Source organism: Manihot esculenta, chromosome 15 (genome assembly GCF_001659605.2).
Source record: "Manihot esculenta cultivar AM560-2 chromosome 15, M.esculenta_v8, whole genome shotgun sequence".
NCBI classification, from domain to species: domain Eukaryota; kingdom Viridiplantae; phylum Streptophyta; class Magnoliopsida; order Malpighiales; family Euphorbiaceae; genus Manihot; species Manihot esculenta.
Window position 1 is genome coordinate 4,626,075 of NC_035175.2, and position 25,111 is coordinate 4,651,185.

The 25,111-nt window shown below is 33.7% G+C and overlaps 4 protein-coding genes across 10 annotated transcripts; 1 reads left to right on the forward strand and 3 right to left on the reverse strand.

The window, feature by feature from the left end:
• Positions 1 to 2,589: 2,589 nt before the first annotated feature.
• On the reverse strand, positions 2,590 to 9,116 carry LOC110601393 (ABC transporter F family member 4). 6 transcript variants are annotated; one of them, XM_043951020.1, is made up of 13 exons: positions 8,958 to 9,108; positions 8,751 to 8,822; positions 7,261 to 7,943; positions 7,113 to 7,164; positions 6,646 to 6,725; positions 6,395 to 6,454; positions 6,124 to 6,234; positions 5,168 to 5,248; positions 4,997 to 5,074; positions 4,360 to 4,813; positions 3,985 to 4,103; positions 3,483 to 3,513; positions 2,590 to 3,004 (listed from the first exon to the last, which is right to left on the reverse strand). In XM_043951020.1, exons 3-13 carry the CDS (start codon positions 7,858 to 7,860, stop codon positions 2,853 to 2,855), a joined length of 1,818 nt encoding a protein of 605 aa, XP_043806955.1. In that variant the 5' UTR covers positions 7,861 to 7,943; positions 8,751 to 8,822; positions 8,958 to 9,108; the 3' UTR covers positions 2,590 to 2,852. The 6 variants fall into 6 exon arrangements, with proteins under 6 accessions (XP_043806955.1, XP_021594199.1, XP_043806954.1 ...); XM_021738507.2 differs by lacking the exon at positions 8,751 to 8,822 and having other exon boundaries at positions 7,113 to 7,146; positions 8,958 to 9,116; XM_043951019.1 differs by lacking the exon at positions 8,751 to 8,822 and having other exon boundaries at positions 8,958 to 9,116.
• Positions 9,117 to 10,986: 1,870 nt separating this feature from the next.
• LOC110601865 lies at positions 10,987 to 14,748 on the reverse strand. Of its 2 annotated transcripts, XM_021739237.2 has the most exons (3): positions 14,403 to 14,748; positions 11,525 to 11,625; positions 10,987 to 11,435 (listed from the first exon to the last, which is right to left on the reverse strand). In XM_021739237.2, the coding sequence occupies exons 1-3, from the start codon at positions 14,458 to 14,460 to the stop codon at positions 11,151 to 11,153; spliced, it is 444 nt and encodes a 147-aa protein (XP_021594929.1). In that variant the 5' UTR covers positions 14,461 to 14,748; the 3' UTR covers positions 10,987 to 11,150. The 2 variants fall into 2 exon arrangements, with proteins under 2 accessions (XP_021594929.1, XP_021594930.1); XM_021739238.2 differs by lacking the exon at positions 11,525 to 11,625 and having other exon boundaries at positions 14,403 to 14,741.
• A 1,002-nt stretch (positions 14,749 to 15,750) lies between these two features.
• LOC110602567 lies at positions 15,751 to 17,520 on the forward strand. Its single transcript, XM_021740116.2, has one exon. The coding sequence runs from the start codon at positions 16,589 to 16,591 to the stop codon at positions 17,303 to 17,305; it is 717 nt and encodes a 238-aa protein (XP_021595808.1). The 5' UTR covers positions 15,751 to 16,588; the 3' UTR covers positions 17,306 to 17,520.
• Positions 17,521 to 17,661: 141 nt separating this feature from the next.
• On the reverse strand, positions 17,662 to 21,426 carry LOC110602566 (cysteine synthase 2). The gene is made up of 6 exons (XM_021740115.2): positions 21,177 to 21,426; positions 20,682 to 20,756; positions 19,975 to 20,118; positions 19,101 to 19,487; positions 18,580 to 18,815; positions 17,662 to 18,163 (listed from the first exon to the last, which is right to left on the reverse strand). The coding sequence occupies exons 1-6, from the start codon at positions 21,381 to 21,383 to the stop codon at positions 17,941 to 17,943; spliced, it is 1,272 nt and encodes a 423-aa protein (XP_021595807.1). The 5' UTR covers positions 21,384 to 21,426; the 3' UTR covers positions 17,662 to 17,940.
• Between the last annotated feature and the right edge of the window lie 3,685 nt (positions 21,427 to 25,111).

The following is a 25,111-nucleotide window of genomic DNA, read 5'->3' on the forward strand; positions in this document are numbered from 1 at the left end:
TATTTATATACATACATACATACATACATGTTGCTGTGTCATTCTGGTTAATTAGGTTGACTTGAGTGAGACTCCTAATTAATTAAACTCGAAGCTTATTGAAAATACTTAATAAAACAATTTTTTATTTTCTTAGAGCTATAATAAATTATTAATTAGATTTCACCTTTATATATTTTTAAATAATTTAAAAAACTAGTTGAAGACAGATTGTTGACAAATGTTAATGAAAAAGTAAAATTAAAAAAAAAAAAAAGACTTAAGGGAGAATCCAATTAATTAAAGACTGATTAGTAGACAAGATTAGGCTCTACTAAACATTATTATCAGCTAAACACAAGTTGCCAATTGGTCTGTCTTCATAATTTGTTTCTACAGCTTTTCTTGACTAAAGAAACCCTAAGTGCTCCACTACTGAAGTGGAGCATTTATCTTATTGCATGGATTTTTGCCTTTCTTTTTCTTAATTTTATTTTTAATTTCACACTTAAATTTATTTTTAAAATAATATTCAACCATTACTACAACAGCTAATATTACCGAATAAAGTCTCATTTTGAACGTGGAGCCATTCATCACTTGCACAAGGTTAATTAACATTATTAGTATCTGGTATCTCTAACAGTTGCAATGTTTTTGTGATAACTTTTATACATTTAAAAAAATAAAAAAAATAATGCTATTTATTCTTTTTTCACTTTATTATATTTTTTCCTTGATATGAAATGATAATTACAAATATATATCAACCCTTTACTTTTCTCTTTACCAAACAAGATGATAATGGTTAATTATTAATGGGTAAATAAAAATGAGAGAAACTTTGTCCTGCTCTTTTAATTGAAGAAAGCACACTTGCTTAGCTCTTAGTAAACATGGTACCTTAGAAATTAAGTTAGAACTTTTCGCAAGATGCGTGGATGACACGGCATTGCAAATGCTCAACCATGAAAAGGACACTCCATTTTCAACCCTCCATTAATATTTAATACATGTTGCAAAATAGTTCAATGCATATATGATAACTGATGGATCCAGAGAAGCGTAAGATTAAGACACATGGGGTATCAAAATACTGGATTTGGTATGTATAGATGTGAGTGATATTCATTGAATTTAGTAAATGAATTGAGTAAATGGCCTGAGTGATTATTTGAACAACAAGTGTTTAAAGTTATCTTGTGGGTAAAAATGATGATGGAGAAGAGTTTTAGGTTGAAGACAAAGTGAGAGTTCTCTTTTCTAAGGCAACAAAAGTTTTTATATCATCTTTTTCGTAGACAAGTATTTGTACTTTTCATAAAAACTTCTCAATAAATTTAAATTTATTAATGAGCAATTACCTCATTTAATATTTAGTCGGTTAAAATTAGAGTGTACACATTTAAAATTTCATATATATCATGAGGAATGAACCAGTTAAAAATATAATTTTGCTTTTATATATGCTAAATCAAAGAAGTTAAAATGTACGCATTCAAAAATTCATATATATCATGAATACATGAGAAATTAAGACTATTAAAAGTTTTGATAGTCCTTACCCGAACTTTTTCTATTAATTAGAACACTTGAATGCTTATCTTGAGTAATAGCTTGGGTGCAACATTTTATCCGTTATCAATATATATTCCCAATTCTTGCTTGGGACTCTTCATTTCAGCTCTACCCATTTGGTACTTGCAACTCAGTGTTTAGACCACAAGCAGAAAGAGCTCATGTGGATGCCATGAAGGACTATATGAGGTTGTCAAGAAGGATTTTATGAAAATAGAATTGACGCCTAATTTGCTGGAATAGTTATGGAAGCATGCCAAGCTAATCTGCATTTGGGATTTAGCCTAAAACTGTGGGAAGCTAGAACAGGGCACCATCTAGATATGGAGGGCAAGCCCCACACCAGCAGGAGTGGTGTGGATCATTAGGTCAGTTGGCACCACCACCACTCACTGATGCCCAGCCTGGCCTATTATTTGATTTAGCACCTTTTCTCTTTCCACTGAACCAAACAGAGTCTCCATGGTTTGAGTCCAGAACTTGACATAGGAAAAAACAAGGGAAGTTGGTTAAAGTTGATGTTATTATCTTTTTGGTAGGCATAAAGAAAGGGAAGTTAGTTAAAATAGCTGTTAATATCTATTTGGTTAGGCGTCTGCAAGCTTCCATATTTCTTTCATACCTAGATTAGAAACATTTGGCAACTTCAAAAATTATACCAATGCAATATTCTCGAGCAAAAAACGTTTGCATCAACATAGGCATATAGAGGGTTGTTCTTTGAATAACAAATTTACAAGAAACAGGGAAATTAATTTGTAGTTGAAGCAAACATTGAAAACATATTTGTGGACTGAATCATACAGAAACAGGGTCTACCAAAGCAGGCACCAATCAAACGCTACAATGGATGACAATTATTGCCACCAAGGCGCATAGACTTGTCCATCCAACATGTGAGATGGATCCTAGATAACATCTGATGCCATCACCAATAATTGATAAAATCCTAGCTAATCAGTCAGGCATCAATCATAGCAGAAGAGGGGTAGGGATTGCAATATTCAAAGGCTGGTTAAAATGAGAACAAGAGGAACCAAAAGAAAAGCCTTATGTATTCTGTTAAAGTGTACACAACATGAGCTATCATTGATTACAGATCCAAGTAGTTTCACCTGCTCTACATTTCCTAATAAACACTTGTTTTTGCTTTGCAAGTCGATTAAACACTAACGCTAAATTACATAACTGGCTTTGCTAACAAACCTAGTATTACATGCGCGCACAACTACTGAGATAAACATATACATGTAGCTACACTATTTTCTGGCAGTCATCATCCCATGATACAAGTTTCAGGCTTCAACCTCTTGACCAGTAGGTTGGTTTTCATCCTTCTCAGCATCATCATCTCCATCTTCATCATCAGCTAGTTTGGTAAGTTCTTCTTGGATCATAAGTTTGACAGATGACTTTCTTAGGCTCAGATCAGTATCAAATCGCCGAGCTGAAAAGCACCCAGATATCTTTCAGCCAACAAGGAATACCACCAAGCGAAGAAAGTTGAAAAGAAAGGGATTAATAGTATTATTATTATTGTTGTTGTTGTTGTTTTATAGTGAACACTGCCAAAGAAAAGCTTTCCGTACAAATCCATGATTAATATGCACATCAAATTATCAACCTGATACATGAAAGACCTTTTCAACACATAAACAATGAAGATCACGTTAACTATAGAATTAATGAACTGCAAATAGCTTTTCCACAAAACAAAAGTTCTCCAGCAAACCAACCATTGTGCCATACTTTGACCAATACCATTTATGATGTCCAGATCATTAATGCAAAGTTTAAATACGTTAAATGTCTGGTAAGGAATAAACATTTTAAAATTAAGATTAGTGCTGTTCCGACCATCTTACTTACTTTAAAAAAGAAAAATCACAACCGATATTCAAACAATGGAAGTGAAGAAAACATACCAAGTTGCTTCAGAATGTCAGTGAATGTAGCCTGCAAAAGCAGATTACAGGTTAATTTTGTGATAACATTAATTAGAACAAATAAACACAATTTGATTAGAACAAAACAGAACAAATAAACAAAATTAAAATTCATCAAGCCCATTCTACAGAAAAAGAAAAACAGCACTTCAATTGCTAAGACAATATTGCTTGGGATCATTAAACAAAACTGTTATGCTGCTAAATAGCATATAGATCCAATTGTGAAGCACACAAGAAATGAAGCAAGGTCATCCAAAGCAAAAACTCTGAACAATTCCTGGGAATAGATCTAATAACAATCATAAATAGAGGCCCTTATGATATGTCAAGGAGTATCTTACAACAGCACACATGGGCTAAGTCACAATTAGTAGGCTATATTAGTTAAAGTTCAATGGCCAATCTATCTTGCTTCATTTACTGTTATTTTACTGCAAACCAATTATAATAGTAGTAAACTACTAACATTACATCATACCGTGTTAAAATCCACCTCCTTAAGGATTTCACATATGGCATCTCTAAGCTCATCATCAGTTGGCTTCAGTTTATCCTCTTTCACTTCAGCCTTCTCATTCCCTTTTGCAGTCCTTCTACCTTGTTAAGACAAAACTGATTTCTCAGTACACTTAAGAATGTAGCCCTCAATGTATACTCACTTTTTATTCTATTACAGCACTGAGCATTAAATTGAGAAAGGGAACTTAAGAATTTCTGATCTTCATATGTCTAAGATATTGAAGAAAAGGAAAAGTTTCACATGTTTAAGATCTTTGATTCAAATAGACCAGCATTTCCATGTATCAGTGAGAAGTACCAACTTAAGAAGAGAGGGGCAGGGGAACAAAATTACCTGCTTTCTCTTTGGAAGGATATTTTTTAGGAGTTGAGGACTTCTCCTTTGCTACTTTATCATTTTTCTTCTTCCTTGATGAAATTTTTGGAGTTCCGTCACTATCATCATCCACTTCTGCATGTTTTGATGAAGATTTTTTAGGCGAGGCTTTTGGTGGAGGACTGCATTTAATGGAAATTGTGAGGTTCCTAGTTTTAGCTTTTCCAGTAGATTCCTTCTTTCTAGATGTTCTTGAGCTTCTTTTATGTTTATCAACATCTTCTTCAGATTCCTCTTCAGACTCATTTTCAGAATGTTCAGGCATCTCAGCATCAGATTTCTCTGGAAGACCATTGTCATTTTCCTCTTTTATTTCTTCTTCTTCCTCCTCTTCTTTTTCTTCTTCCGACTCTTCTGTATCAGATGTATCTTTTTTATCATATTTTGAGGCATCCTCAGCCTTTTTTCGACTCTGTGAAATATGCCAAACATGAAAGCAAATGAAGAAAAATTAGAAACAATAAATAGGAACATACAAATAATAATGCATGGTATTATAAGCCGGAGCTCTGCTCTCCCCAAAGTCAATGGGATATTCAATATATACTTGATCAAGAGATTAAAATCCAAAAGGACCCTCCAACCAGAAAAGTACCTTTGCTGAACTTGTTGAAGACACACTCCCAGAGGCTGAGGTTTTGGTCCCTCTCTTGCGCTTTTTGCTCTTAGTTGCCTAATGATCAGATAAAACTTTGCCTCAGTACAAAAAGATGCCATATCACAGATGTTGAACTTGTGTGAAATGAAGGAAAAAGGGGCTAAAAACCTTTTCTTTTTCTGCAAGTAGCACAGCAGTTGTAGCATGAGGGGCCAACAAAAAGTCTATCAGCTTTGTTACAATATCTTCCTGCATGCACATTTCAAAATCAATTTGGAAAGCATAAGTGAAAAGCAAACCTTGACTTTTAGGATGCAAGAATATGCTGCCAGAGCACCAGAAACTAATGCATCATAAAGCAATTAGAGGTTATGCAAGGAGCATTGGACATTATGATGCAAAACTCAACATTTTGTAACTTGCAAGTATAATCATGTCAGTGAGATTGTTATCTGCAGCTTTGCCTGAATATTCACAACTAGGGGTGAGCATTCGGTCGGTTCGGTTCAAAACCGAACCGAACCGAATAAACCGAAAACCGAAATTTTAGTTTTTATGAAAACCGAACCGAATCGATTTTGGTCAGAAACCGAACCGAACCGAACCGGTCTGATTCGGTTCTGTTCGGTTTCGATTTTTAATATTATTTTAATTTTTTACTCTTTATTTTTAGTATTTTAAAATTTAATTAAAATATTTTAATTTTAATATAATTTAATTTCTCTATATTATTGAAAAAACATATTATTATCCCTAATCGGTTCGGTTCGGTTTTTTCAGTTTTTTTCTGATAAAAATCGAACCGAACCGAAATAACCGGAATTTCTGAAATTTAAAACCGAACCGAACCGAAATGTATAAAAAACCGAATCAAATTTTCAAATCGGTTCGATTCAATCGGTTTTTTCGGTTTGAACCGGATTCTGCTCAGCCCTATTCACAACGTGTATCAGTAAAATCATTGAATTGATTATTTTACATGGATACATAACAATACAAAAAGACAACAAAGCAGATTATCTCACTAGCCAGTAAAATGTTTACTAGCGTTGGAGAGAAGACAGCTCAAAACTACCTCATTGGAGAATTGAGGCATTAAATGTAATGGAAGATGAGCAATTTACCTTCTTTGTAGTTGCCTTGGCCACTGGTATGTCGAGTAAATCACAAAATTCCAACAATTTTTCTTTATTACACTTGTCAAATTTTTCTTTTACTCTCATCTTTGGCTTTTCCTGCAATAATAGCAGATCATCGAGAACAATCCTTGAAAATACCAACATAAATATCATGCCAAACAATTAATGGGAAAATGATGAACTAATAGATCTAAGCCCTGTAAATACTCACATTTAAGGAATTCTCACTTTATCTCGCAAATGTTATATTTCTTACCTCATTTTCATGCCACGCAAAGCCAGAGAAACGGGATATATTACTCTTGATCAGAATTGCCTGCAAAAGCAAGGAACTGAAGTTGCACAAAGGTAGGAATTGAGTTTTAGCTTTTCCACTTCATAGGCAATTCATATTCAAGTTTTTTTTGCACAGAGCACATTTAAACAAGTTGTCACTAACTATGGTGTACCCATAAGTATGTAGCAGTATAAACATAAACAAATAAAGTCAAATAGTAATTGGATTACCTTCCCTCTCCTCCCAAAGAGAATTGAATGAAGCAGCTTAAAGGTATCATCAGTCTTCCTTCTGGATAACTTGAATGCAACTGAGGGGAAAAGAAATTAGAGGCCATTTACTTTATCCAAAGTTGTGCAGTGCAGACACAGATTTGGTACACCCATCTGAATTGAAAAGTGTACAAAAGAGAAGCAACAAGCAAGTATGTAATCATGATAGTGGTTTAAAGAAGAATTTAGATCACAAAGTTTTAGCACTAGGAAGCCAGCCACTTTAATGGTTCTGGGTAACCAGGAAAATAATATGTCACATTAATAGACAAACAAACATCAAACTGCCAACTGAAGCTAAATCATATTATTATTTTAATAACCAAAACCAAAATGGAGATTGGAAAAAAGAAACAATAAGGGAAAATATCTTGTTCAACTACCACAGTAACCAATTGAGGAGGAACTAAACATATAGAACATACCATTAGGGATATCTTTCAGTGGGGTGCCACGGCCCTGCAATTTCCAAGGGAACTAATTCAAATCCCCATAAATGTACAATCAAGATTTTCACCATTGAAATGCAATCTGAAAAATAAGTAGAAAAAGAAAAAAAAAATAAATGAACACCTTTTCTATATGGAATTCCTTGGTTGCATCTCTCTCAATAGATGCCACCAGCCTTTCAACAGATTTGCGCTCCCGTTGTGGCCTGTCAGAGGCAGGAGTCCTTGGCTCAGGCTCCTTCTTCTCACCTTTCTCCCTGACAACCTTCTTCTCCCCACTACTCCTCCCTCTACCACGTTTCTTTACACCCTTATCCTCATTTTGCTCTGTCTTCTCTTCTTTCTCTTCAGACCTGTCAACCTTCTCCTCCAGTTCTTTGCTTTCCTCATTTCCTTCAACTTCTGCATCACCTTTTGACCCAGTTTCTTCTTTTATTAATTCAGTTTTTTCTTCCTCTACTTCAGTTATGGGTTCCTCATTTCCTTTTTCTTCATCTTCCTTTTCTTTTTCTTCTTTACTCTCCTTTTCTTCATTCACCTTGGGGTCTTCATCCATCTTCTCAGTCTCAGCTTTTTCACTATCAACTTTATCTTCATCCATTGATTTCAATTCACTACTTTCCTTTTCTTTTTTCTCTGTCACAACTTTACTGCATTTCTCTAATGCATTAGTCCCATTTTCAACTACTTCAGGAATTTCAGTAGCCGTTTCTTCCTTGCCCATTTGCAAACCAGACTAATGAAAAGGCTACAACAAAAAGCAGCCTCTTCTTCGCTCAAAATACAGTTTAACTTGGATAATAGGAACTGTACTCAAAGAAAAAAAAAATCAACTTTGCTAAGAGAAAGGTTGAAACTTAATCCACAAGTTGACAAAAAGAAAAAAAGGATTAGAAAAATTCAGATGCATTAACAAATCCCAACAGATAATTATCGTATTTTTAATAAGGAAAAAAGTTTCAGAACCACTTGCACTATAAACTGTTTGACAGATAATACTCCTAGGAATTCTTTTACTATACAAAATTACTTCAGTTGTAAGGCATGATATTTTCTACAGATGATAATAATCACCATGAATTTTCCATAGGAACAAGTTACAAGCAACATCTTCATTTCTAGAAGTCCAGCGAAAAACTTTTCTCTCATCCCCGTCCCACTGACCAACAAAAAAATGAATGAAAGAAAGAAAAAGGTCCCAACAAGCAAAACCTCACCAAAAATTGAAGAAATATTCAAAAAGAAGGCACTATACAATGAAGCGACCTATAGAAAATCAACTAAACTCTGATCACACCAATATTTACAATTAATAAGCAAATTTAAACAAAAAGAAATTGTGCCAACAGACGACAGAAACAAGAACCAAGCAAAGCTGTGCAATTTACAGCTTGAACAAATTCCAAAACAGAGAAAATGAAAGCTGGGCCCTCACATATGGCAAATGTTACAACGTACAGAAAAATTCTGTGTTGTCCATCAGGGAAAACAGAGGAAACAGTAAGGGGGAGAAGTTGAAATGCTACGTTAATGTCGCTGGTTGTTACAGAGGAAGCGTGAAAACTAAGCTGAATTAAGGAAAACGTAGGAAATTGAATTTAACATACAGCATACCAAAAACCAACAGGGACGAAATGAAAATTCAACATTTCCCAACCCAAAAGGAACATGCAAGCAAACCCTAACCTCAAAACAAGCAATTCTGTTCCATGATTACAACGACATTTGAAAAATAAAATAAAATGAAATGAAATGAAACCCAAAGAAAAGCATGAGAAGCGGAAAGTAAAGGAGGAGAAACGAAACACAATTGAAACTTACAGAGATTTAAGAGCCCTAACGCGTGGATTTGAAAGCTTAAGAAAGCAGAGTCTTTTGAGCTCTTGGACTAAATCAGACTCTGTCTTACTGGGGGCACATCTTTAAGGTTCGATTTCTGGTGACTAACTATTCAGAAACTAGAAATTAAAAAGAAGGTGGGGCTTTATTGCGGATGGATATATTTATAGGTCGGACTTGAAATCCGGATTTAAAATGCGGTAAATGCCACGTAGGACGAAGGTTTCAGATGTGGGGGAGAGATTGAGAAAGTCAAGATGGACGGATCAGAATTTGTTTTGGGAGAGGAGTATCCCAGCGATAAACGGCTGGGATTCCATATTCGACCGCATCAGAAAGTTGGCATCTTTAGCATTTGCAGGGTGGGCCCTGAAGTTAGAAAATTGAAGAAGTAAATTAATAATTAAAAAAAAAAAACTAAAACAATTGTCATGATTCCCTTGGCTCCATTTTCTAATTCAATGGCACGTAGCAATTTGTATTCTAGAAGATATATATATATATATATATACATATCACTGAGCTTATATTAATATTTTTTTTAATCTGATATTGAAAAGGCTTTAATTGAGATCATCAAAGTTTCAAATATGAATCCATAAATTAATTTAGTTTAATATAAATTATTTATTCACAATGTTGATACTTATCCCATCAGTGTAATTGCACAAAAGACTCCCGTCGACAATTTAAAGCACTTAAGGTGTACCAAGACTCTGTATTATGAGTTGGGTGAAGAAGTCGGGAACTTTGATGCTCTTCCGGTTCAGTGATAGCAGGCTTGGTTGGTATTCGGTTTCTTGACCAGGCTTAATTGTGCTGGGGCTTTATTTTAATCCTAGCCTGGCCAAAAACGTTAGAATCATGTTTGGGTGATTTTAATTTGGATGGTTTATCCTATTTTTTAATTATCTAGTAACGCATTACGGCTACTCTATTACAGTAATGCATAATGATCACTCTACTACAGTGATACATAACCGTCATTCTACTATAGTTTTACCTATTATTATTATATAAATCCGTACGTACAGAAGTATTCGCCTTCTCACCATTATTAAATGACCATTTAATTTTTATTCGGCACTTGTATTCATAGGACAGTGTTATAACTGAATTTCGATCTGCGCAGTCTGCTTATATGTAATTTGAATTGTGTGATAATGGATTAGCCTTCGAGTGACGCATAACCGCCATCGTATTACATGCCACTGTGTTATAGAACTATTTAATTTTCATCCGACACTTATAATAATAAGATCATGATATAATTAGATTTATTTTTCACTGACCCATCATGTCAGGGAGCTAATTCTTCTATGATGAGCTTAGACACGGTATGTTCAGATGTGATTTGAGTTATGTGACAATTGATCAATTTGCACAGTAAACTCTAATAATTTTTGGACCAGACTTTTTTATAAAGATTCAATTACGATTTGAGTGTACAAAATTTAGCGGCCATCAACACGTATCTTGCAATTTTAAAATATATATACACATATATTATTAAATGTTCTTTCAAACAACATATTATTAAATGTTAACTTAATGCCATATATAATTTACCCTCACCCCGCAAAAAACAAAAAAAAAATGCAGGTGCTATATTTATATATATATATAGTATGGAGGAAAGAAACTCTAATATCAACATAATTTTTCACGTATTATTGCCACAAAGCAGCACAATAGTTTCAAATTTGCAAAAAGATAATTTATATATGAAAAGTGTAACAAATATTTTTCATGCTTGTGAAAAATGTTTCCATTACAATATTTTTCAAAAAAAGTATTTTTATTATCTAATTGTTATGTTAAAAAATAAAATAACATATAAAAAGTTTAATGATATTAATAAGAAATCTAAAAATCGCATTTTGAAAAAAATATATCCTTAAAATAAATTTAATCTTGTATTTAGCTAAAAATAATTTTCAATACTGAAATATCAGAAAATTAGAAAGAAAAAAAAAACATGTTCTCCAGGAAACAAAAGGAGCTTGCAAAAGATCAGGAAGACATGAAAGGTCCATTATCAAAACATAATGTGTATTACAAGCAGCAAAATGATGAAGGATTATTGTGAATGTCATAATACATAAATCTCTAAATATCTTGGAGACTTGAATTAATACACGAAGCTGTGTCAAGGTAAAACTGGATACATAAATATTAATGAGAGGACCACTTCTCCAACTGTGATTCATGGCAATGCGGGTCTAACCAGTCCCTTGGAGAACCCTTTCCCATGATATTGCTACTTCCCTTTCCACCACCTACTAGCTCCCGCAAATTCTCTAGCTTATTTTCCCTCCCCGTTCCACTATTTCTCCTGTCTGCTTCCTTCAGCTTCTGCTTGAATCGCTGCTTACGACTGGAAGAGTTCAGCTCTTGCTGCTTCGATTGTGTAGGTGGAGCCCCGTGAGGTCCTAGGTAAATGTTTTCTTCTTTTTTAGCCTGTGGAAAGCGGACAGTCACACAATATAAATTATCACAATTATTTTCATGTACATAAACACAAAAGCTAAATCTGCAGTATAGCTGACTTTTGGAGAAGGAGGCTTTGCTGGTTCTACTACAGAATCGTCGGGCTTCGCCTGATCTGGCCCTTCTATTCCCAAGCTTGGAATCACAAATCCATCAGTATCTAGCACAAAACATGAGTCAAGAAATTGCCAGCTTTGAAGATATTCATTCCACAACTTCCAGAAATTGTCAGATGCTCATACCGAAAAATAAAGGGTAAATTACATGTTAAGATATCTAAACTAAATAACGCAAAACTCCTCACTCTTTACTTGAGATAACATAAAACCTCCTATGATCTATAATAAGGAGGTCTACAAGTTATTTTGCTGCTCTGCCACTTGTTAAATTAAAAAATTATATTTTCTCTCTCTAAATTTAATTACAAATAATTATTTTATAGTAAGAAGTTAATCACCTTTTTTTTTTTCTCTCCTTTGCTCTCTCTCAACCTTCTTGTTCTTTCTCCTGCAACCACATATTATCCATCCGTCATCTCCTCTCCAAATTTCCACTCTCAATTCTGCATAGATCCTCAAGCTCTTCCAGCCCATCGAATGGATTCAATACTCACCCCTTCTATTTTCATTTGTTTCCCAATAAACTAGAAAAAAAAATGAAAAAGCAAGAAGGGAAAAGAAATATCAAAAGCACCACTCGTGCCACCACTTCTTGATTCCCATTGGAGCAAGACATATAGGAATTCATTTTCACCAATATCAGACATGTAACTTTGGTCCATTATGCTCTAATATCAGTTTACAAATATTAGATATGGCCCATGGATAGTCACTATTCATGGAAAAGTAGATCACTCAATCAATCATCAACGAAGAGCAGATCTTCCTCACAAAGTATGAGCTTTTGTAGCACAGAGTCAACCCAGTTAAGAATGTTTGATGCAATCAAAAAGCACCCAAGTAAATAATCTATAAACTAGCTTTATACAACAAAATAGGAAATGCTTTAGAAGATTTCTCACCCTAAATTAATGCATCCGTCCTAAAAAAAGGGTAAAAAGTGTGGCAGGGAATGTGAAGGCTGTTTTCAAGGTGATACTCTTCCACTGTGTGCCTTTGAACATTTTGTATAAACAAGCATGATGCAAATAAATCCATGAAAACCCATAAAAGGACCATAAGGGAAGGATGGAGCTGGCTGGACCGCTGTGCAGAGAAGGAGCCAACAGGAAGGGGTAAGCTAGAGAGAGGGGATTGAAAGCTGAAATTAATTAATTAATATTTTTAATTTTAACTAACTTTGATAAACCTTAAATTATGCGAGGGAATATATATATTTAATCCAATAATTGCTATGTCAACATATGTAGCCTAGAAATATGGTATAAAATGTCATAGGGAATCTTATGTTACTTAAATTAAAGATAAGGGAGTTTTGTATTGCAAATAAAAGTTTAAATACTTTATTGTTACATACATCTAAGTTAAGGCACCCAAAAACAAAACTTTAATGATATGAATGAGACAACAACCTCTCCATTGCAAAAGACAACCAAATTCCACTTTGATATCCCAAATGAATATTAGCAAACAAAACCACATTCCTATTTCTCTCTCTTTCTCACATGTGAGTGCACACTTTCAAATGGAAACAACATGATGTAAAAACTTAAGAGAATTTATCCAACCTATGGGCTTGTTGGCCTCTTCTCAAACACCTAAATGGGACCAACCACCAACTGAATATTTCAATAGCAAGAAAGAACCAGCTAGCCAGGTCCTGAAGGACAGCACAATATTCACAATTAAATTGCTAACTTTGACATTATCATTTATCATACTAACCTCAAATGCCCGTGTTTAAGAGAATTAACTATCCTGCTAGTCTGCTACACACACTTACCATCATGGTAGATTTGCTTGTAAATAAATGTGATCGCCACTTAAACAGATATACTTAATTGGTAAGCCAAACACATCATCACCCATTAAATTTGATGAACTGCCAAAAAGAATACCACCTATAACAAAGTAACGTTACTGCCAAAGCAACAATCGTTACTGCCAAAGCAACAATTGCTGTATTGCAAGCACTGGATGCAACACTTGTTATGTAATTGATTGCCATGTGGCACAAAAAATAGTTCCATCCATTTTATAAGCAAATAATATTTTCATACGAACAGAACTTTCCTGGTTTACACCTGTTTTCTTCATATGAATACTCTAATTTCAATAACCAATAAACTTCCACCACTCACTTCCCAATTTTCTTAACTGCTCCCTCTCTTATTCATTCCAATTATCAAAAGTCAAAGCATAATCGTTCTCAGCTTTTTCTATATTACCTCTTCAACTTTATTATGAGTTACTTATAGAAGACTTAGTATCAATCACAGGGACAATCACTGGAAACAACTAATTTAAAAAGCTCAAATTTATGTCGTTTACATCCCTCTCTTGCTTTTCTTAAACGGTGTTATGAAGCAAGGACGCAGGTAGGATAATATTTGTGGAATGGAGAAGGATAAAAGTGCAAATTCAATCTCAAAACTTCTGATCAACTAAGCAACTGTAAATGCTTCGAAAAATTCTCATGAATTTGGATGGTAACAAATTTGACAAATTAAAAAAAATAATAATACTATTAAAAAGCAGTGAAAACAATAAACTCTAAACAAACTGACGGCACGATATTAAAAAAGAAAATCCAAGTTACCATATAACCGCCACATTCAGAATCATAACCCGAATCATAATTACAAGAAACGAAATCCGATACCCTAGCGAACCCGTTTAGTTGCCATAGACAACGATTCTAATCGGATGCCTAATTGAGCACAATTAAAAGCTTAAAATAGGCCATAAATATGTCAACCTTTTTTCACATTTTTTTTCTCGGGAACCAAACAGAAAGGAAAGAAAGTGAGGAAAATACCCCATTCATCTTCTTCATTGTTGACTGCGGGAGTGTTGTGCGATTGAGGGTGGTCCATGGGACGCTGACGATCATCGATATCAGTAGCCACAGGGCGCTAAAGCCCAGAAGAGATCAGGCCAGACTGAAAATTTCACCAGCTCGCAACCCAAGTGAGAGAAAACCTGTGATCGTAAACTATCGCAGGCAGCTTAATTTATATTGTAACCTTAAGAATCTCCAAATTTTGCACAGAAAATAATTAAATTAAAGCCCTAACCCTACAAAGTAGAAACTAGAAAGCTCTCTGCGTTAATGGTTGTAATTGGTTCGAGAATTTTTCTTACCGGAATTGCCCCAACCTTTTTTTGAACATGGGTTTGAAGTTATGTAGAATCGAGGGCAGAGTCGTCATTCTGCTAATATTCGCGCAGTTTAATAGACGGTCGTGATTTCAAGTTCGAAGACAGACCTGTATTCGACGGTCTGATTTCAAGAATACCATAACATCATCATGAATAAATTCCATTTCATTTTCGATAAAAAAAAAATAAATTCCATTTCATAAATATCATTATATTTTAAATTTTATACTTTTGTTCATCAAATATATAATTATAAATTATTATGCTATTTATGATTAAACATTTCCTGTCGACAAAATTGTTTCCATAAGGAATGGTAATTAGCACAAAAAAATTTTAATTTTTTAAATAATGTACTCCTTTAAAAAAAAGACTTGTTACTATTTTTCATTTTTAAATGATACTTTGTTTACTGTCTACGTAATATTCTCTATTTATTATATATTCAAAAATAAAATATATTATTTTTTAAAATATTTTAATAATAAAATGATATTAATAAATATCATACTAAAGATAATATAAAAATTATTATATTAATTATATTTTCTTAATATTCTCAACTTTAATTTCTTGTGTATATAAACTTTTGTGCTATATTAATTATATTTTTCTTAATATTCAAAAATAAATAATTAAATAAAATTGTAACTATGCATTGAAGTTGCAGAGATGAAGTTGGTGAAAAATTGCCATGATAATGGCGTCGAAATCACAAGACCTCCATGCTTATCATTTTTTTATGGAGAACTTTGCAAACTGCTAGAAGAAGAAAGAAGAAACTACGTGCTATCCACAGTCCATAAAACATTATTACATCAATTGCACGATCCCCGATGAGATGATTAAGGCAACCTTTGCAAGGTCAAAAGATCAGCAACATTACTTTTGTTTCTTGTCCACTGTTCCTGCCTTCAACCAACCAATACCATAAAGCCGAGTGGTTGATTTCATCCTTAAATAACAAGCCAAACCCACATAATCGCACATCACGGATAATGCTTATTACTCCGCAATGCATTATTGTCATTCCACAGTGCCTGCCTTGAACCTGACCATTTTATTTCACTGGTCAACTGCTGTGTTTGCTTGGCAACGGCATTACCAGCCAGAAGATCTCATCAACGAAATGGGACTCCATTCGGAGTTTACACCCTCGAGGGCGTGCAGTAGCAGAACATGGACAACTATAATAATATCATCACTTTTTGATGGTGTAATTACAGACAACAGAAAATGGGACATCATGACTTGTTACTGTGCTCTTTTGGTAATTATGCTCCTGACAAATTTTGCAGCAATGGCTTTTTACTTTGACTATTAAAGGATTGATCTTTACTCAACTTGTTGATAGAATTTGAGCAACGGCTAGGATCATTTGATTGTGGGTGAAAAGGGTTTGAGAAGTAAAAGGACACTGTAAAGTATTGCAGGTTTTTGGTTAATGAGTTTTGTGTTTGATGGGGCCATGTGGAGAGCACATATGTGTTGCACTGGCACATGGATTCGGCAATTCCAGAGCTTTGAGTTCGAGAAATGTTAGTTTTGGATTTTTCAAGAGAAACTAGTAGCAGATAAGAACAAACAGTTCAGCGATAAGAGGGAAACGTAAAGCCCAGTTTTGTTTTTTAATTCAAGTAGGAGCTCTGCAAGAGGGAAACAGCACCTCGATTTCCGTGCAAGAAATTTCACAAGGGCCAGCTCTTCTCTCTTGTTTCTTTAACACGTGTTTGTTTCCTGTCAAAACATTAGACAGAAAACGATCTCTTCATCACTGTTTTTGTATAGATCTGCTTCTTGCTTCTTAGCCATTTCAGAAAGCTGTTTCTGATCCCTGGAAAAATGGGAAAACCAGCTGAGAGTCGAATCTCTTCTTCACAGTGTTACTTCAAACTCTCGTTGCTTTTTTTTGCAGTTTTTGTTCCTTCTCTAATCTTCATTTGTTTCCTAAATTTTGGCTTCTCTCCTTTACTTGTAACGATCTCTATTTTGCTTGTATCAACCATTCTCATCCTCACGTTCTCAAAGATAAAGGTGATTGCTGTTGAGAATCCAACCCAAGATGATGAAGTTTCGATGCGTCGTCATAAGAACCTACTTGAAAATGAAGTTGAACAGAACCTAAATCCAGAACTGGAAGCTGTTACACTGTGCAGTGCTGCCCAGCAATGTGAAGTTGGGGACAACCATGAGTATCAAGTTGAATCGACAGATTTCCCGTCAGCTAGTGAAAGTGGTGATGATTTCTCAGAAAGCGACAATTTTGAGCTCAACTGGGTGTCTTTCAATAATGTGGGTAAAAATGTAGCAACCTCTGAAAATTCGTTATCTTCTGATGAGGATGAAGATGAAGATGATAATCTCATTGAAATCAGTTTTCCAGATTATAGTTCCGTTGAGTTGAACGAAAGTGCCGAGGAAAAACTGCAGACAGAGTACTTACCTGAATCCATTTTCAGGCAAGAAGGCCTGATGGAGCTATTGGCAGATATTAATGACGTGAATGAGGAAGATAACTTGATTGAGATTGACCTTTCCATGGGTTCCATAAAGGGTTGAAGTATAGATATTGAAGTATAGGCCAGACAATCTATGAAAGGTAAAATTGTTGTAAATTTTCTCATTCTGTAGCTGAGGTTGATGCTAGGGTTTAGGTTAGGTTTAGGTTTAGGATAACATTTGTTATGTTATGTGATGCTTGTGTTTCTACGAAGCTTCTGCAATAGTTTAACCGGGTTTATATTGCAAAATTTAATACTTTTGGATTCTGTCAATGGTCATCATTCTTTTATATTTCAAACCGAGAATCGAATGCAGAACATCAGCCCAGCGCTAAATCCACAACTAGTTTGCTGGGAAGTTTTTAACCTTGGGGAAAAAATTGCGATGCTCGAATTAAGGTAACAAAGAGAGAATGCAAGGCACAGAGATTTCATTACCAACGGTGTTTCAAACTCAACTAGACCAAAAGTAATAATTATCGACATTGTATGCTCTACTCTGTAACAAGTAATTTCCTAATCCTTATAAAAGAATGGTGATCAATCTACCTAACGTCACAGCTTCAGAATCTTATCGCCAAAAATATTTCAGATCAAACATTCAGAGGACAGCTTTGGTAGAACTTTGCAAATGAACATGGTTGCATTACACTCCTTTAACTCTGGACAAAGATCTTAAGCAATCCAATTCTTTCATTTGATGCCAAGGAACTCCAAACCATTTGCTGTTGGTGTCAGACCATGCTGTGACAGATACTCAGCATTATAGAACTTGCTAAGATGCCTCATCCCACTATCGCATAAAATGGTTACAATTGTATGACCAGGACCAATCGACTGCGCAACTCTAACAGCCCCCACACAATTCATGGCTGAAGAGCTCCCCAGAAAGAGACCATCGTTTTTTAAAAGATACCTGAGAATAAATTTAAGTTAGATATGCGGTGAACACTGTGAACCATTGGATAAAAAACTAAATACATTTTTTTGTCCATCCTTAGGAATCATTCTTCAGGTGCCATAGAAAGACAGTGAGACATGGAACTACCAGGCAACAGTATAAGTATCAAGTATTGAGCCAAGCCATTTCGTGAAAAATGCCAAAGGCAGGACTATTTCGTAATCTTTTCCAATACAACCATACCACTAAAAAACTTCCACTGTTAGGTAAATAAGAACAAATAGTGGGGAAGGCATCAGCAAAGACGTGCAGTAGACCATTTTATCCACCAGGATGTTGGTAACATCTATTCCACTTTCTATTTCCTTAACCACCTATTTCTAAAGCAGAAAAGTAGTGAAAGAGGTAACAAGTATGGAGAGAGGACTGACCTTGACATTTCAACAGCCTCTTTATCTGTGCCTCTAAAAGCACCATCAAGTTGTGCCATCATAAAATTCTGTGTTACCCTGTTAATTCCAATTCCCTCAGTTATTGTGTCAAATGGATTCTTTAGCCTTTTCCCTTCAGCTTCCTCTTTAGTGTACATGACGCCTCTTGTTACCTTATTGAACAAACCAGAGCCAGGTGGATCTATGAGAAAGCACTTGATATTTGAATTCTTTTCCTGTACAAAACATTATCCCCTTGTTTGGAATCAAAGGTTTCATAAGAATTCAATTCAATTCATTTCTTTTCTATCAAATTTCATGTTTGGAATGTAAAATTTCTTTTTTTTTTTCTAACTTACAAAATTATCATTTTAAATACAATAAAATCATGCATGATTTTGGAAGAATTCATTTGAATTTCTTTCTTGCTAAATGAATCATGCCAAACGGAGTGTATAAGATTTTATTATATTATCCCAACACACCTAAAGGACAAAATTAAAGCGAGAAGAGAGTTTAACCTGCAGAAACCTAGAAACACCCGCCACAGTCCCCCCAGTGCCTGCAGCTGCCACAAATGCATCCAAATTGCCACAGGTTTGTTCCCAAATCTCAGGACCAGTACCCTCATAGTGGGCACGAAAATTTGCCAAATTTTCAAATTGATCAGCAAAGAAACCACCATTGCAATATCTTGAGAAAACCAAACCTTGTCTTTCTCCATCAGATCTATAACCATTAAGTTGCCCTGAGTCTCCATCAATTTGATCAACTTTCCTAAGCTTTGATGCTAACTCATTTGCTTCTAATGCCCTTCGCCGAGCAACATTGACATAGTGGTCTCTGTGTGTAATTGAAACTGGTCTAACCCTTTCAACAGTAGCTCCCAAAGCTTCAAGGATTTGAGACTAGAAAAAAAAGTGTCATGAGAAACAAATTTAGGTTGCCGCAGAATATGAAAGTGGTTTAAAAATAATGTGGAACAGAAAAGCGGATTCAGGTGTAGAAGCACTCAGAAGAAGAAAACTATCTCTCTCTCTCTCTCTCTCTCAGATGCACACGCACACAACAACAAAATTTTCCAAATAACCCTTGGAAAAAATTCATGGCAAACTCTAAAGTAAGTTTATTCTGCCCTTCCTCTGAACCTCACCCCAGTTCTGTATGATATAAGGTATCCCTTGCACAAAGCTACAAACCAATAACAAGAAGATTGATCAATGAATAAAATTTTCAAAAATTCTTATCTAACAGTATTTCTACAGGCCATTCAGTCTTCATATAATAATTATCGACCTTTGAAGCACATGTAGCTACACAAACAGTATAGCGACAAAAACCCTGAACGTGGTGGCATGGGATCATATAAAATGAGTAATGTGTTCATATTCATACCTTCTCAATAGCAACATCATCTGGGATAACCACATGGCATCTGCATCCATAAGCAGGAGCCACTGTAGCAAGGCTGATAGCTGTGCTTCCAGCGCTTCCCTCAGTAACTACTCCACCTTGGGATAGCTGTGTAGACTCCAGAGCCTGTACAGCACCATGGATTGGGGGGAATAAGGGCATGCCACATAAGCAAAATTACATACATCTATGGAACTAACTGAAGGAATTAGGCGTGTTTCTGTTGCAAAATTAAAATGGCAATTTGTGGAACATGAGAAGACAAGACTTGATCCAATGAGAAATTGTGGCATAAGTTCCCATTTACCATTCAAAATAACTAAAAATCATCATGTCTTCTAGATTTTTATTTTCAAGAATCCTGTCATGGAAAATCCAAGTTTAAACCATCTAGTTTCAATCTCAAAAAATAACTTTGAGCAGCCATATAAGTCTGGAGATAAAAGTTAACTATTAGCTTAAGCTACATGGCAGTACCATGCTTGTGAGTGCATTCTATTAAAAGAAAAGAAAGAAAAAAACTTCTTTTACAATTGGGAACAAAAAACCTTGAAAGTCATAACTATTGTGACCTATCCTACACAGCCCAAAGTTATTCAATCTGCAGCCTCATCTACATGCCAAAAACCTGAAAATAATTATTCCAGCTTCAAATTGTTATAATTGATGAAGACATTCCAATAGTTTACCTCTTCAATTATTTTCACAGCAACCCTGTCTTTCACACTGCCCCCTGGATTCAGAAACTCGCACTTGCCAAGAATCTGCATAAAGAAGAACCATTTAGAATGAAAAACTTATCAAAACAAAAGCTTAAGGCACAATGCCCCAAAGAAAAAATGAAGGAAGCTTATCAGAGAGAAGATAGAAGCAAGAGTGATTGGAAATTTCTGACTTCAGAATCGACTAATAAATTGACGAAAAATCAACATCATAGCTAGGAAAGAAATATCAAGAGCAAGAGCATATGATCGCAAATTGCATATGTTATATACAGATGCATTTACAAGAGCATACCTTCATGAATCATCGCTCATATATAACACGAAGACCATAAGAACAAAGGGAAAAAGAAAGGATAGCTTAATAAGGATCATCATTTACCATACATTCAAGACTAAATTTCAGCAAAATTCCATGGATTACATATTAGAAATGGAAATCTTACGAAGCAGCAAACTTACTTCACAACCGGTGGCTTCAGAGAGGCTATTGATTCTAATCATGGGAGTGTTACCCACAGCATAAACGAGCCCATTTCTCGTTTTCTTGTTCTTAGAGAGGGGAAAACTCTTCTTCTTGGATTTGTATTTGCATAGCATGTATGAGAGCACAGCCACGGACACGGAGATCGCAGCTACAACGGCTCCTTTGGTTTTCAGAGGAGCCATTGTGGCGGTTGCAGACGCACGCCTCAAAGTCCATAGGAAACTACTCTAGCAATGATCAACAGCTAAGCTAGTCGGTCTGGTGTTGTGGCTGGGCCGCGCTCGTGGGCCATGGCCCAGGCTACTTAATAACATAGTTCGCCGATTAATAAAGAAATTGCATATGAACTAGGCAGTATTATGAAATCCCGGTAGTGTTAAAAAATATATATTTTTTAAAAAATAATTAATTTTCTATTATTTGTTAGCAATATTAAAAAAAAAATTGATAAAGTTATATATAAAAATTTTAGTAGTGTTAATAAAAACATATATAGAAAAATATTCCCTAAATACAAAGTGGGTGTTTCTATTGATGGGCACTTTAGGAAACAAACTTTTCTCGGCATCAACAAAGAGACAACAATCTGAGTTACAGACTCAGTAGAGTGATAAAAAATTAGGGTTCCCCTAGCACAACAAAGCATTTCCTCTCAGAGATATGTGCACCTTCCGATAATTCCTACATCAATCTCCCCTTCTCTCTTCTTCCCCTCTGCAAAAACCACCTCCACCTCCACCCACCAGTACCTCTACCATGGAGATGCAAGAAAAGATCATACAGTACAAGTATCATATCTTCTTCTCCCTCATCATCTCTCTTGTACTTGCAACTCTAATCTTTTTAGCACCAAGTTTTGTCACGATCTTGGCCTACTTCTGGCCTCTGTTTCTCTCCACAGCTCTGTTTCTTGTTGCTGTCGTCTTCTTCGGCAAGACCTCTCCACCGGCTACTGAATCTTCCGGCGACAAAGCGGGCGAAGGACTCTTGGACTATGTTGCTGGGCAATCTGAACAAGTGGTAGAAAATTTCACGCCTGAGTAGTTCATTTTTCTTGTAATCTTTCTAACCCCTGTTTTCTTTTTCTTTGAAAATCCCCTTGTTTCCTTTTCTTGTTCCCCATCTCCTTCTTCTTCCCTCTGGTTTGTAGTTGACGGAATGTGAACTGTAAATGATGGGAAGATTGTGTTTATTAGTTATTGATTATGAAACTGATCTCTATCTCCCCTGGTTTTAATTTAATTTTTATCTTTTGTTTGGAGGGGATTAATGAAGTGATGGATAAAGTGCACATGGTGTGTATTGCGCACCATAGAAATTGCTGTGCAATTAGTGATCGGGGTACCTTCCATAATTGCATTACTGATCCGAGATTCTTAGCCTTGGGGGACTGCTCCTATAAGCTCTAATTTTTTTTTTTTTTTAAGAAAATTTCTATGTTATTCGGTTGTTAAATCTGGAGCACTTGAAAATCTACACAAGAGTTGATCGAGTTGTGAGGTCTGATTAAATCATATTTTAATAATTAAAAAAAAAAGCTTCGGGAGCCGAAAAATTCTGTATCATGCATTGCATGAATTCACTCAAAAAGTTCTAAAATCCTCGCACCGACCATCACTCATTTCTTTGATATTCGAATCTTCAACAGCAAAAATAAAAGAAAAAAAAATACAAATATACAAACATATTGAATATGGGTTATGTAGTAGTACAATGGAATAGTTTTTAATTTTGTTTTCCACTAGAAAATCGAACATCGCATGTGCATACTCTGTATAAGATGTTTATTACAGAAATAATATCAAGTGATCCTTGTTCAAAAAGAAAAAAAAAAAAAAAAGGATTGAGTGGGATTATGACTCGGATTATGGTTGAGATCTGAAAAATTTTAGACACTAGAGTTCTGGAAGATAATAATATCTAATGGTGCCTTTTTTTATACAATTATAAAAGTCTCTTGAGAAAAAACTTTTCAAAAAAAACAAGTCTCTTTATTAGTGAGGGATTTAAAAATTTTATTTTTTTAATTTTATTTATTTTAGAAAATTTTTTTGTTAATATCGATATTAAAGATAAAATTTTTTAAGTTGAGAGCCAAATTAATTGAAAAAAATTTACATAGATAAAATTTTACAAGTTGAATGAATTTATCTATTTATATTTTTTAACTTGAATAGTTTAATCTAGTATCCATATAAATACTATTGAATTTTATATATATTTATGATTTATTTTTTAAAAAAATTAATTCAACTCATAATTTATTAAACTTATTTTTTTAAAATTTATTTTTTTATATCTAAATAGTTTATAAAAATATTAAATAATTTAACCATTATTCTATTTTTTTTAAAAAAAAATTAAAATTTATTTTTTATAAATTTAAATAATTTAATATATAATTTTAATCATATAAATAAGGGAAAATTACTTTGTAGTCCCTGAGGTTTAACGTAATTAACACTTCTGTCCCTCTATTTTGGCGACCCAACACTTAAGTCCCTCACTTTCTTTTCTGTCCAACTTCGTAGTCCTTCCGTCCAAAATAGCCGTTTGGGACACGTGAATTGACAAAATTAACCTCCTTCTTCTTCTTCTTCTTCTTCTTCTTCTTCTTCTTCTTCTTCTTCTTCTTCTTCTTCTTCTTCTTCTTCTTCTTCTTCTTCAACTGGAGAGAGAAAGCATGAAAGAGAAAAAAAAAAAAAAAGGAATTTCACATTAAGAGAAGGGTATTTCTGGAAAAAATTATCACCTCTCACTTTTGACTCTTTGACCAAACGGTTTAAATGGACGGAAGGACTACGAATTTGGACGGAAGAGAAAGTGAGGGACTTAAGTGTTGGGTCGCCAAAATAGAGGGACAAAAGTGTTAATTACGTTAAACCTCAGGGACTAAAAAGTAAATTTCCCTATAAATAAAAATAACTATCACTAATTATTATCAAAAAGTGATTATAAAAAATAAATATAAATAACTTAATTTATAAATATTTTTGAAAAGAATAAATATGAATAACTTAATTTATAAATATTTTTGAAAAGAAAAATATTAATATATTTGAAGTTAAAATATTGAAGATTAGATATTCAAAGTACACTTTCATTTGTTAAAAAATTTAAAATTTATTTTTATAAATTTAAATAATTTAATATATAATTTCAATCATATAAATAAAAATAACTATGACTGATTATTATTAAGAAGTGATTGTAAAAATTAAATATGAATAACTTAATTATAAATATTTTATAAAAAAATAATATATTTCAAGTTGAAATATCAAAAATTGAAAATGCTTTTTTAAATTAAAATAAAATGTAATAGTTTATTACTATAAAAATAATATTTAAGGTTATAATTTTATTTATAAAGTTTTTCATGAATTTTTAAAAAATTATTAATTCATTTTTATATTAAAATTATACAAGTAAAAATATTTTTATATTTTATAAAATTTAATTATTTAATAATTTATTAAAAAAGTATTAATAAATTTATTTAGACTTTAAAAAATTAAATAATATAAATATTTTAATTTATAAATATTAAATAGTATGTATAATCATAATTATATGATTAAAATTTTAAATATTGAATATAAATTAATAACATAATTTTTAAATAGAAATAAATTAATAATTTTTTTAAAATTTAAAAATTTAAAAACTTTTTCATTTAAAATTAAAAAAATATATTTAAATAATTTTAAAAGCCCCATAACCCTTTGACCCCGTTGACTCGTCGGTGCTTATAAATTATTTTACAGTGTATGTTTTTCTTTTTTAAACAAAGACTGAAAAACATAAAATTTGAAATTTTTTAAATTTATTTAAATATATTTATTATTAAATTAAATATATCAGAGCTGTATGTCTATTGAAAGCATCTATATTTTATTTTTATTAAATA

Excerpts from the sequence above, each read along its gene's own strand:
- LOC110602567 (XM_021740116.2), top strand. The coding sequence starts at position 16,589 with ATGGGAAAACCAGCTGAGAGTCGAATCTCTTCTTCACAGTGTTACTTC.
- LOC110601393 (XM_043951019.1), bottom strand. The coding sequence starts at position 7,860 with ATGGGCAAGGAAGAAACGGCTACTGAAATTCCTGAAGTAGTTGAAAAT. Across the intron at positions 6,235-6,394 it reads TTGCGTGGCATGAAAATGAG|GAAAAGCCAAAGATGAGAGT; the intron begins GTAAGAAATATA and ends CTATTATTGCAG. Across the intron at positions 3,005-3,482 it reads TGACATTCTGAAGCAACTTG|CTCGGCGATTTGATACTGAT; the intron begins GTATGTTTTCTT and ends GGTGCTTTTCAG.
- LOC110601865 (XM_021739237.2), bottom strand. The coding sequence starts at position 14,460 with ATGGACCACCCTCAATCGCACAACACTCCCGCAGTCAACAATGAAGAA. Across the intron at positions 11,626-14,402 it reads CAATGAAGAAGATGAATGGG|ATACTGATGGATTTGTGATT; the intron begins GTATTTTCCTCA and ends GTTTTGTGCTAG. Across the intron at positions 11,436-11,524 it reads CAAAGCCTCCTTCTCCAAAA|GCTAAAAAAGAAGAAAACAT; the intron begins GTCAGCTATACT and ends CGCTTTCCACAG.
- LOC110602566 (XM_021740115.2), bottom strand. The coding sequence starts at position 21,383 with ATGGCTCCTCTGAAAACCAAAGGAGCCGTTGTAGCTGCGATCTCCGTG. Across the intron at positions 20,119-20,681 it reads CTGTGAAAATAATTGAAGAG|GCTCTGGAGTCTACACAGCT; the intron begins GTAAACTATTGG and ends GGTGCTGTACAG. Across the intron at positions 19,488-19,974 it reads ATGATGTTGCTATTGAGAAG|TCTCAAATCCTTGAAGCTTT; the intron begins GTATGAATATGA and ends TTTTTTTTCTAG.